At 45.8% G+C, this 12,378-nt stretch overlaps 1 protein-coding gene across 2 annotated transcripts in view; it reads right to left on the reverse strand.

Moving 5' to 3' along the window:
- Nucleotides 1-12,378, reverse strand: part of BAIAP2L1 (BAR/IMD domain containing adaptor protein 2 like 1) — a 92,915-nt gene that overhangs the window by 12,051 nt on the left and 68,486 nt on the right. The window contains exons 6-12 of one of the 2 annotated variants that reach the window (XM_078440406.2): nt 11,183-11,320; nt 10,382-10,534; nt 8,429-8,596; nt 5,790-5,895; nt 3,710-3,926; nt 3,004-3,081; nt 1,773-1,953 (exon numbers count right to left, since the gene is read on the reverse strand). In XM_078440406.2, coding sequence (XP_078296532.1) covers nt 1,773-1,953; nt 3,004-3,081; nt 3,710-3,926; nt 5,790-5,895; nt 8,429-8,596; nt 10,382-10,534; nt 11,183-11,320 — 1,041 coding nt within the window. Of the gene's footprint in view, nt 1-1,772; nt 1,954-3,003; nt 3,082-3,709; nt 3,927-5,789; nt 5,938-8,428; nt 8,597-10,381; nt 10,535-11,182; nt 11,321-12,378 lie in introns of both variants that reach the window. The other variant, XM_078440405.2, reaches the window with a different exon arrangement.

A 12,378-nucleotide genomic window follows, 5' to 3' on the forward strand; every position in this document is an offset into this window, starting at 1 on the left:
CACTGCACCCAAGTGCCCGTGGACCACCCACAGTGCCCCAGGGCGTTTCCAGGTGGAAGCCGGCAGCCCCCAGGAGTCCAGCCCACGCTCTGGCCCTCACCTCCCCGGCTCCTTCCCACTGCAACCATGCAGCCTCACGGAGGTCCGGACGCCACCTGCCCCCTCCTTTCCTACCCTCCGGTACCGTCTGTCCATGGCCATGCCTGGATTCCATGGTCTGGAACACCACAGCCCCACCCCTGCAAACACCTGGAACTCTCTGCTCCTCCTCCAGCCCCACCACCTGGAAACCCTCCAACACTTAATTACTTCTTGCCTGAGCTGCGCAGCGGCATGTTGCTGGACAAACGACCGTACCTCTTGGCTTCGTCTGAGATCATGACCCCAAATTGTAAACAGGCATCGGCATACTGCGACTACCTTTCTGGAGCGCAGGCACCTTCTCACTCCTCAAAATGCCTGTGTCACAGATTCTCTTTCTTGAGACTTGCTCGCTCTGCCCCCATCGGCTAATGATCTCACTTCCCTGGCCGACAGAGTGGATGTCCTCAGTTGGGCACTCCCTGTGTGTCCCTTCTCCTGGCCCGCCACTGAATCTGCCAGGTGTGCTCTTCTGGCCTTCCAGGCCACTGTCCTTTTCTCTATCCTGCCCCTCCTTTGTGATATAGTCTGTCCTGAGACAAAACTGACAACACGCACCCCTTTCTCGATTCTCTGCCATCCTGGAATCATGGCCTCGTTCTCTGAGCGTACCAAGTACGTGCCCTCCTCTGCTCCTGTGTCTGGGAATCTCTCCCCTTGAACCCTGCATGATGGGCTCCTTGCCATTCAGGTCTCAGCTTCGACGTTGCCTCCTCGGGGGTGCGGATACGGTCGCGTGCTGCCCAGATCCCACTCAGGACCGAGAGACTGGTACTGGGCTGCAGGGGGGTGCTGCCCTTGGTCTTCCAGGCTCTTCTGGAAATCGCCCTGGCTAAAGCCCTCGCGCCCTCGGAAGCAGTCCTGCTTCTCCCCTGCCTGATGCTGCGCCCTCTCTCACAGGGGCGCACCCTCGGGATCCCTCGTAAGCGCCTGCATGCAAACCTGGGACATCCATCTGAGCTGTCACCCCTTCCCCTCTATCCCTTCACCTTGCTTTGATTGTCTGCATGGCCTCCATCACCGCCCACTTCCTCTCAGTAGAATGTAGGTTCCAGCAGAGCCAGGAATTGGTGTCGCTCATCTCTGTACCTCGAGAGCCCGCACCAGGGACCGGGGCTCGGCAGACACAGCTGCCCAAGGAATGAGGGGGCTCTGGGCACCCACGGCCCCTCTGGTCTTTCTTATAGGGTTGTTTAGGATTCCAGAGAACGTACATGAAGCGGTGTTTCCCCAGCACATGGTGCACACTAAACACCTTCTGAAGGCACTGAGATATAGTTACCATTCTTAACCTGAAGTCTCCCTTCAGGGAATAGTATGAAACTTGAAGGAAATGCAGAAAAAGGTGAAGTGACTGGCAGACTGGAGCCAGGACCAAAGGCGAGGAGAGAGTAAAACCTGATACCATCTGACAAACTGCATTTACAGATAAAATACAAACAGAAGAGGGACCGAGTTTAGGAAGCTGAGTGGCTGTGTGACAGAGAAGGGAACCCAGAAGAGACGGACACATGGCCTGCCCCCAGCCCGCCCCATGGTCACAACCTTCATCCCTTTGGGAACGACAGCCCACACCCCCCACCGCCATTCAGGAGCTGGGTCACAGCAGGTCACGCTGCAGTTCCACTCACAGGAGAGGTGCTTTCTGGTTTGGACACCGGTGCTTTAAAGGTAGAAATACTTTTGGAAATGTCTGCTCTCTTATCTGCAGCCGCTTCCAGGGACAGACATTGCAAGTAATCTGGCGGGGGGATGACCACGCTGCTCTTCTCGGATAAGTTCACGGTGCTGATGCTTCTCACTGGCGCTGGGCTAACAACCAACAGGCAGAGAAGGTGCATTACATAAGATCCCACCATCTGAACCCCGAACATCCTGAACATCCTATGGCCAGAACTGCAACAGATTAACAACCACACAGGGTGTGGGGAGGAGAGGACACATAATAGACCTCTATGTAAAAAGGACTGTCATGTTTTCACTGGTTTATAAATGTGCACTCAAAAGAAAACTAGCTTAATTCAGGGCTGGCTCTTGATTAATTTAAGGAGATCAATAAGAAAATGAACACTAAAAAGTGTTGAGCACTTCAGATTAAAACAAAACAAAAAGAACCTCAGCATTTTGACATCGTAAACACGATACCTAGTTTCATTCCTTGGCCCAGTGGCTGTTGAGCTACATGGCCAGGGATGAGGATACAGAGACGACACTGACCAGGACTTGGGGGCATCAGCTGTGGTGCTCAAAGGTGCGCCCGGACAGCTAGATGGGATGCAGGGCTTCCCTGAGGCGGGAACCACTGAGGATGTGGCAGTTTAGGGTAAAGATGAGGGTAGTCTGGAGGGGTCACTTCTGAGGACCCCACGGGGCAGCCGACTACAACTGTGCAACACACACGCAAGTTTCACAGCCAGGTGTGGGAAAGACCTTCCTGGGTTTTAGCCTTGGCTCCACCTTTCTGTGCCTCGGTTTCCTCAATTTTAAAGCGGCGACCTACCTCATAAGGCTGTTCTGAGAATTAAATGAGCTAGTCAGTGTAAGGCATGTTGGCGCTTCCTAAGCGGCAATGACCATGACGGTCGCCTTGGATTTAGTAACCAGTTGGGGAGGGGGGGGTGTGGTGGGTGGTTCCAGAGGGCTGACGGGGTGAGGAGCAGAGTCTGGGGGCGTGCCCTCACAGCAGAAGCCACAAGGGAAACAGCTGCGGGTAACGATCCCCCTTTTGTACTCTCCTACACCATCGGGGGTTTCCCTGTGGGGCTGGCTCCATATGCAGACGGAATTCTGATATGGCCGAGAACATGCGGTCAAAGGTGAGTTTGTGGTCACTGGGAAATGGGAGCCACAGTCAGGTCCTACCTTGGTGTGGGCACACTCATGGCCTCCTTTGCATCTTCTTCCAGCAACTTCGTGTAAGATGCCGGGAACCAACCCCTCCTACAGGTGAGTGTGAGAAAAAAACCTGATCATGGGGTCAGCAGCAGACAAGTGGACAATAAACACACCACGGGGGGACTTGGGGCAGCTCCAGAGCAGACCAATTCCTTTTCACCATGTCACATGATGTGTATTTTATACACAGCATTTATTTTATTTGGATTCTCTTTTTGGTTTTTTTTTCCACATTTATTTAATAGGTAAGTAATCTACACAGAAACCAACTTAACCACCTTACAGTAAAGCCGGTGCACCTACTTGTTGAAATGAGGACACTAGCCTTTAAACTATTTGTGGGCTAAATCTTAACAAAATCTATCTAATGTGCATATTATCCTTGAGAAATCCAAAGTCACATTAAAAAAAAGGAAGACAAAGAGTATTTAAAGTACTTTCTGAGGCGACTTCATATGATCTATTCAAGAATCAAACTCATCTGCAGATGCACAGACATATAGAAAATGGCCCGGAACAGAGTATAACTCCGATGAACTAAACTAGGAACTTAACTTTGGTAAAAATACTACAGTGACCACAAGGACTCTGCTGCTCAACGGAGATACAGCAGTTCCCTGAAGCAGCGGGCGGTCCTGACTCCTGCGCGGGCAGCATCTACCCCAAGACTTACGCTTTAGTGGTGTCGTGCTCCCCATAAAGCCAGCCGTCTTTCTCCTCGGGGACGAGCAGCGTGAGGACATCTCCCTGGGCGAAGCTGAGCAAGCTCTGGTTCGCGCCTGCGGTGTGTGGGAAGATGGTTTTCACCTTCTGCTTCTTCATCATGTTCAGTCCGGTTGCGACAGAAACCGATCGCTGTAAACTGGGATCATCTGAAGAATCTGTTAAAACTGAGCACGGCAGCGATTGCTTTTCAAAGAGCGATAACACGGCAAGTTCACACCAGCAAACCCCAGAAAGACACCCACTCCTGTCTGCCAGCGATCCTTCCACTTCAGCTCCACGCGCCGTATCTCCGAGCCTTAGTCTTTGCCTAGACCAACGGACGGCTGGGCGGGGAACAGCGGCCTGAGGCCCCCCACCGAGGACGACCCTTGAGGCTAAATGCTCTTCCCCATGCAGAGAGGACACACAGAGGCCAAGCCTCACCCGTGCTCTGAGGTAATCAGAGGCCAGCTGATGCATCACCAGAGGGTCTGATGCCTTCCTCACCCTCCTCTCCCAACATGAATCCCAAGGCAAGGCGGGATCTACTCAAACCCCACTGCCCACGCTCTGGGCTCCAAGGAACAAGAGGAGACTGGAAATGCAGCTATTCTCGCCGTGCTCACTAACTGAACCCTAATCAGTGCCGTCCACACTTTGGATGCTTCGCAGATTCTGAGGGAAGGACTAGTTATCATCCACAGTGACTCAGTGGGATCACAGCTAGCACGTGGCCTAGCTGGGCACCAGATGTGGGTAGCCTGACCCCACAGCCCGGACTTTGATACGTGAAGCGCTATGTGACCTGTACATTTCTGTCTCCCTTGGAGTGCGGGCTGATACTTACCACTCCAAAGAAACAAAAGAGCCATTCTGAAAATCTCCTCTCCTGTCTCACCCAGGGCTGCAAAGGCTGCAGTCTGTGGCTCTCTCTAGCACATGGCTTGAAGGCCATGACTTTCATGAGTGAGCCTGTGAGACACCTATCACAGAAAGAGGGGTCTCTGGTGTCAAAAACTCTGCACAGAGCAGAGCCTAACCAAAGCTGCCTGAAATGTCTGCAAACAGTAACTGGTCCTGATTTATTAAAACAGCATCAACAGAAATTTAAGCAGCGAGAACTTAAGTGTTCAGAAGGCATGAAGTTCTCTGTTAGAGATGATGTAAAATGCTGATTATAATTCAAACCAAGCCTATTGGTAAGATTAATAACCATAATTTTGTCATGGGAACTTTAATAGTTTGTTTATTGAAAAAATAAATTTTATTACAATTGCCACCTAATATGGCACTCAGTGTGGAGGCTCTTTGTACATTATATTTTAAAATGTAACACCTTTCTTTTAAAAAAAAATTTTTTTTTAATGTTAATTTTTGAGAGAGATAGAGAGAGGCAGAGCACAAGCGGGGGAGGGACAGGGTAAGAGAGGGAGACACAGAATCCGAAGCAGGCTCCAGGCTCTGAGCTGTCAGCACAGAGCCTAGTGTGGGGCTCAAACCCACAAACCGCGAGATCAAGACATGAGCCGAACATGAGTCAGATGCCCAACCGACTGAGCCACCCAGGTGCCCCTAAAATGTAACACCTTTCAATAGCACAATTACTCTATATAAACATGAATCAGTACATGGAATTAGTATGTGTTAAAGTGTCACTTATAAAATGTCTTATGGTTTTATAATAAACTCATACCTTTATTTATTTTGAAGTGTAAGTTCCAATAAGGCAATGCTGAATTCTACTTCATGGTAACATTTATCCAAAATATTAAAAAAAATTTAAAAAGGTATTTAAAAAGGGGCACCTGGGTGGCTCAGTCAGTTGAGCATCCGACTTCAGCTCAGGTTATGATCTCACAGTTTGTGAGTTCGAGCCCCATGTCAGGCTCTGTGCAGACAGCTCAGAGCCTAGAGCCTGCTTCAGATCCTGTGTCTCCCTCTCTCTCTGCCCCTTCCCCGCTCATGCTCTGTCTCTCAAAAATGAATAAACGTTAAAAAAAAAATTTTAAAAAAAGGTATTTAAAAAGAAATCAAAATAAATATCTTACCTGTTGAATTCTTTATCCTTTCTGAATTCTGTGCAACTGCTGTTGGGTTATTAAACATATCAATCAAAGGACTGGTATACGCTCTGGCTGAAGGAGCTGGGGGCACCTTTGGTGAATATTTAGAAAGGGTGTCATAATCTTTCCCAACCTGTGAAAAATTCCTTATTAGTTTAATATTAGTGTAACACAGCAATGGACTTACAGAGATTTCCAGGGCTGATGGAACATGTTTTAAATTCCACTTTCTTCCCCAAATTCTCTTAGTTGGGTGGTAATGCCTTATTCTGAATTATTTCAAGATTATCACATTCTTTTCTTCATTTTGTCTTTTTTAAGGCAATTACTCCCCATTTCCCACATCCCCTGGCAACCACTAATCTACTTTCTGTCTCTATGGATTTTAGGGTCTTCTCTAGGTCTATAGGATTTGTCTTCTTGGCTACAGAATTCTATACTTAAAATAATTTTTCCAAAGAATTTTGAGTGCATTGCTCCTTTAATTTCTAACATCTTGTTTTGGTAACAAGAAATCTGGTACCATTAGTGTTCTCTTTTCTTTGTGAGTAACTTATTTTCCCCCCTCCCAGAAATTTTTAGAATTTTCTCTTTGCCTCTTTCTGCAACTTGACCACGATCTATTGAGGTTTGGTTTTTTCCTCTTGTCCAGGCTCACTCACTCAGTGTTAAAGAGCAGGCAGGGTCTACTGCAGTAACTTCTGCAGGGACCATAGTCAGGGCAGCAGAGGGGGAGAAGTGGCTGGCCTTGAATATACCTGGAAGGTGGAAACAACAGGGCATGCCTGTGGGTTGGCTGTGACTGGGGAGGGGGAGGGGGAGAGAGAGGGAGGGCGGAGTCCACATTTGTGCCTGAGCTACTGAAAGGATGGAGCTGCCATTTCCTGGATGGAAAAGACTGGAGAAGCATGTTTAGAGTGAGAAAATCTATCGTGTGGTTTTGGACAAGCTGAATTTGAGATCCCCATTAGACATCTGGTGATTCTAAGAAGGCAACTGGGTATCTCCAACCTGTCTAACATTAAGCTTACATCCTCTGTTTTTGTTTGGCATTTTGGGAGAGCTCTTTGGCTTAATTTTCTAAGCAGTTCCATTCTGCTAACAAGCCCGTCTACTGGTGTGGGGTTTTCTTGTTTGTTTGTTTTTTTGTGGAGGGAGGAAGGGGAGGGAGAAATTTAAAAACCTATTTTAGAAGAATTTCAAGCAAGTACAAAAGTAGGAAGAAGAGCACAATAAATCTTTATGTACCCAACACCCAGCTTCAACAGTTACAAATTCATGGCCACTATTGTTTCATGTACACCACACCCATCTTCCCCCATGCCTGGCTTATGCTGAAGCAAATCCCAGACATTTCAATTATAAATAATAATCCAATTTTTACTTTCCAAAATCTCTAGTTGATTTTTCCCTGGGGATGTAATATCTTTTCATCTCTTTCTTAAGATTTCTCCTCCGCTATTTCCTCTGTTGCCTCCGGTATTGGCCATTCTGGTTTTTTTTCTTTTGGTGTATCTTTTTATGGCATTGTTTTTCCTTACTTGCTCAGTGATTCCTGGTTATCTGTCCATCTTGGTATCTTACGGCATTCTCTATTCTTTTCACTCTTTATGGTAGTATGGATTTTGCCTGTTCTCCTTATCACAGGCTACCTACAGGGGGGTAGAGGACAGGGAAGATACTTCCAGGAGCATGCATGACCTCTGCAGTGAGGTGCTTTGGCCAGTAGACCAAAGTCCCTGTTGCCTACTGTTCATTCAGCGCAATTGGGTCATTCAGCGCCAAGTGGGACATTCAGCGCAAGTGAGACAGTGGGGAAGAAACCGACCAACTTAGAGGATGCGAATCATACAGGAATGTAATGTCCCGGGTTCTCCACCGCTTCTTGCAAACCATTGACTCTGAGCTTACTGCTCCGCCCTCTGCTGCAGTCTTGCCCTGCACATGCTCAGAGCGAAGGTTTCCTTCTCTTTTGATTCTCCACACACTGATCTTGCCTTTCTTTTAGACTCCTTCAGGGTTGCTGGCCCACTGACAGCACCTTCTCTTATTCCCCATGCAGTTATGGATCTATTCTGTAGGTTGCTGACTGGTCTTTAGCATCTCTGCTATCATTTCAGAGGTTAGGATGGACTCATGTATCCAAACTACCCACTGGAAACAAATCTCCACATGTCTGCACAAAGTACTAAAACCCGGGTTCAAAGAACAGCAAACTACAATGCTTGACTGCATTACCTTGAATACTGGGGTGGCCATATTTTTTTTCCCAGTACCAGATTATGTTGTGATGAATGGCACCAGAGTTTTGCTAATTATTCTCTAAGACACCTACACTTCCTTCACTACGAATAAACATACAAATTTTCAATCATTACAATTAAAAACAGTAACAATAACATTTCCAAAACAAAGATAACAGTGGTATCCACAGCACTACACACTGCTAACCACTGCACAGCCAGTGTCAAATCTGAAGGCAAGGGGATACAAGTGAGAAAAGGCAGGCCCTAGAATAAAGGAAGACCTGTGATTCCCACTAACAAAAGCCTTGGTCCTCTGTGCAAATTTGGCCCAAATCGTATTAGTAAATGTGAAATCTTGGGGAGAAAACCAGTTCCTACCATGTTGCTTCTCTCGATCATTGGTGAAGGCTGAGGCGTTCCGGACACTGGGGTAGAGACTGGGGTCTTAATTTCTTCTATCATATTCATGATTTTCTCAGGTACTTTGGTAGCATCCCCACAGGTCTCCTGCCACCTAGGCAGTTTGGAATTGAGTAATTCTGCAGACTATAAATCCAAAAGAAACACAACTAAACACAAACATGTATTGCTCAAAGAGCTGAGAAAAGTTACATCAACTATCAGTGGTAATGTTTTACTGACTTACTACCACAAGTCTGAGACATTGTGTTAAATCCAGTGAACATTTAACCATCTCTGAGCATCTGCCCTGGGTTACTGGCTGAGTAAGATTAGGCTCCTTTTCTACAGGAGCTTCTCCATTCCCACAGCATGAATGCAGAGTTTAAGACTACTACAAGAATTGTAAATGATGAAGAACAAGCTCAAACACCAAAAGGGAGGCTTGAGCAATCTTATTAAGCCCTATTGTTTCCCCAGTGGCCTCAGAAATGCCAATCAGTGCTTTCTTCCTCTTACTCCTGAGAGAGGGCAAAGCCCTCACCCCAACCCTTCTACGCCCTCAGACTGTAACCCTCACACACCAACTGCTTGGGCCTGCTTTATCCAAGGAGCCCCTGAAAGGACTGGGACACCGAAGCCAGGAAAAGGGAAGGCACAAGAGCAGTTTTCAGAAAGGTGATGTGACTTCCAATAGAGAAAAGAAGTAGACTTAGTTTATGCTACAAAGCATAGCTGGGATCCAAAGTTAACAGTAAGAAAGAGTCTGCCACCAACTAGAGCTCTCTGGAAACAGGCCAGGTTGCCTTGTGTCACAGTGAGTATCCCTTCAGTGGCAAGGCTTTGCTGTAGGAAGAGCTTCACGGTCACTTGGCCTATTGACCCTGGCCCAGCAGGGCACCCTCACCATGGAAAATGACTCTGCCAAAACTAGTACAGATGCACTGTTGACAAAAGTGATCATCTAATACTGCAATTCTTTCTTGTAACAATGTTAGATCTTAGGAATTTAGATTTGGTAGTTGCAAACACTTTATAAAATATGTAACATTTGCCTGATGCATACAGATAGGGCCAAGTTGTTTCCCCCGAAAAAGAGGACGTTGCCTTATATGCAAGTGCTTACAAAGCTTCTACCATGGAGCACTCTACATACATACAACAATACATACAACAATATATACAACATACATACAACAATACATACAACAATAATGTAATGTTGTAAATTACATTACAAATAACAATGAATATTTGACTTCACTCAATGCTAGTTTTGGATGCTTACACAGGCCCAATAAAATTTATAATTTAAAAAAAAGGGAAAGGGAAATGACACATATTTTGTAATGCTTTCTGGGGACATAACCTCAAAACTATGTGTGCTGGAAGCAGGGCCGTAAAGCCAGTCATTCAGTTGATGAGATCATGAGGAAACACCTTGAGGAGGATAAAAAAGTAACCACAACAACTGTCTCGATGCTGGGACAGAACTTCCAGGGACACTTCTGTACATGGACTCCCAAGGTGAATATCTCAAACCACCCAGGTGGGCTGGACTTGGGGCCCACTGGGGCCCATCCCACGGCTCTGGTGAGGACACTGATGCTGAGGATGCATCAGAGAGAGTCTGAGAAAAGCAGACTCATAGGTGAGAAAAGAAAAAGTGCTGTTTCTCAATTATTAGGCATTTTATGAAATATTTTAAATATGGATATATTACTTAAATATTATAAGCAACATTTGACCATTTCATCCACGTTTCTGAAAGTTTACATATTCAAGTTGGCCAAAACTCTTTCTTTGGAGTCTTCTCATTGGCAAAATAGGCCCATCACTTTACACTGAGGCACATATGGAAGGTAAGTAATTTCTAGGGCATTTGAATATGAAATTATTAATAATGCAACACAACTTGCCATCTGAACCCACCTGTAAATGATAATAATGTAAGTGATTTGCAAAGCTACAGTGTTTGTCAACCAGAAAGCAGAAGCGCCTTTTCTCTTCAAGCAGAGCTTCTTTGCACCCATCTGCAATAAATTTCTGGATGTCGCTCTGGCGAGAAGTAACGGTTTCTACATACTAGGAAAATAAATAATAATTATACAAGTATGACATGAGGAATCAGAGCTGCACAGCCAGACGTTTATCTTCCACCATCTTTACACTTGGTTTATTTTGATAATGGAATAAATACTAAATGCAGATAAACATTAGATAAAATAACAAAGTGGTAGCCTGATCTGAGCAGGTATTATCATTCTCATTAAGATCCCTGACTCATGTGCAGAAGAACGCTGCCAAAGGCCTTCCACTCTGTGCTGGGCAATTTGCACAAAATATTACTTTATGTTTCAGGGACAGGATTGTGTTCTGTTGGAAAATCAACAGCTTTAGAACCAGAAACTTCGAATTCAAACCACAGTTCTAAGTATCAACCATGTGACTTAGCCTAAGCCTCATTTTCTTCATCTGTAAAATGGGGATAGTAATGCTAACCACCCTCCCCTGAATCGGGAAAAAATGCCCATGTTCTTAGGAGGCTACTAATTATCCTCGACTCTGGAAAACTCTGTGGCCTTAAGCTCATACCAACTCAAAAATGCTCGTAAGCTTCAACAGCAGCAGAGCAGTAAGCAGATGAAAGTATAGGCTGAGTGAGGTAAGCAAGCTTCCCTGTAAACTGCACAAATCATCAACAACAAAATAAAGAAGTGCTGAAAAGTTCACCTCAATTTCTTTGTGTTCATATTTGAGCGCATTTCGTCCTCCTTGACTTTTCCTTCTGATCTTCTTCAACTCTGCTTGAGATTTCTCCAAAGAATCTAATTTATTCCTGTGTTCTGTTTGGTATCTTTTAAGAGTTGCCTGTAAGTGAAATGTTGTGCTTGTTTTAGTGTAGCACCATACAAACTGTTGGGCAGTTACTGCTGCCAATATTTCCACTGGACGTGGCCCTGCACACCCGTTCCCTCCCTTCCACTTCAACGTGTGACTTTGTCCTCAAGTTCCCCGTTCACAGAAGGGGCCACTGACCACAAGGGCAGCTCCTGTAGGATAACAATGTCTCTTCTTTCTTGTTCTCTCCAATGTTTTAGGACACTGAGTGGTAAGTACTTTGGGGAATAAAAAAACAATTTAATGTTCCTGACTGTTTTATGACTTACAGTTTTAAGAAACAAAATTAACAATTGCAATCACAACCAATTATTTTGGGTGCTGTGTAGCGAAGTGTTTGGGGAGCCTAATAGAACTAGGTCAGAATTCTGGCATCATCCTTCATTTCCTGTGTGATCTCAGCAATTATTTAATTTCTCTAAAACCCATGTTCTCCCTTTAACCTGTACAGTGAGGATAAGAAGAGTATCTACATAAGAGTTTCTATAGGGATAAACATCAGATAACGTATGGAAAATGCTTGCCATTACATCTACCTCAGCAGCTTTTGGAGGTCCCTCCAGAGTGCACACAGGGGCAGCAGGGCAATTTCAGGGTAACCTACACTGCTTACTGCCACATGGGGCCTTGGTGAGAAAGGGTCTTTGGGTGGCAAAGAAAGTAGCTACTCTACAGCAGGTAAGGGAGGTGGAAAGAGCCCTGTGTGTGGAGGGTCAGGCAGACGGAGAAAACTGCTGGAATCATCAATACCGGGTGACAGGCAAGGGACACCATGCAGGAGCAGTCTGTGATGACTGGGAGAACACCAAGCACGTCTCACGTCCTCAAGTGCTGGTTTGTGAAAGCAACAGCTGCACTAATACAGATGCAGATGCCATCCCCATGTATGTGTACTTTGAAGACAATGCTTTCTAGAAGCAGGATTCCTTGCAATATTGTCCTCTATGCTTTTTAATAAAGATCCCAGGTGTTAATGCAAATGGGGCCCTGGAAGGCACCTTGTCTATTTCATGCATCTGTGTATATAC

The sequence above is a fragment of the Panthera onca genome, chromosome E3 (genome assembly GCF_046562875.1).
Source record: "Panthera onca isolate mPanOnc1 chromosome E3, mPanOnc1 haplotype 2, whole genome shotgun sequence".
NCBI lineage: Eukaryota > Metazoa > Chordata > Mammalia > Carnivora > Felidae > Panthera > Panthera onca.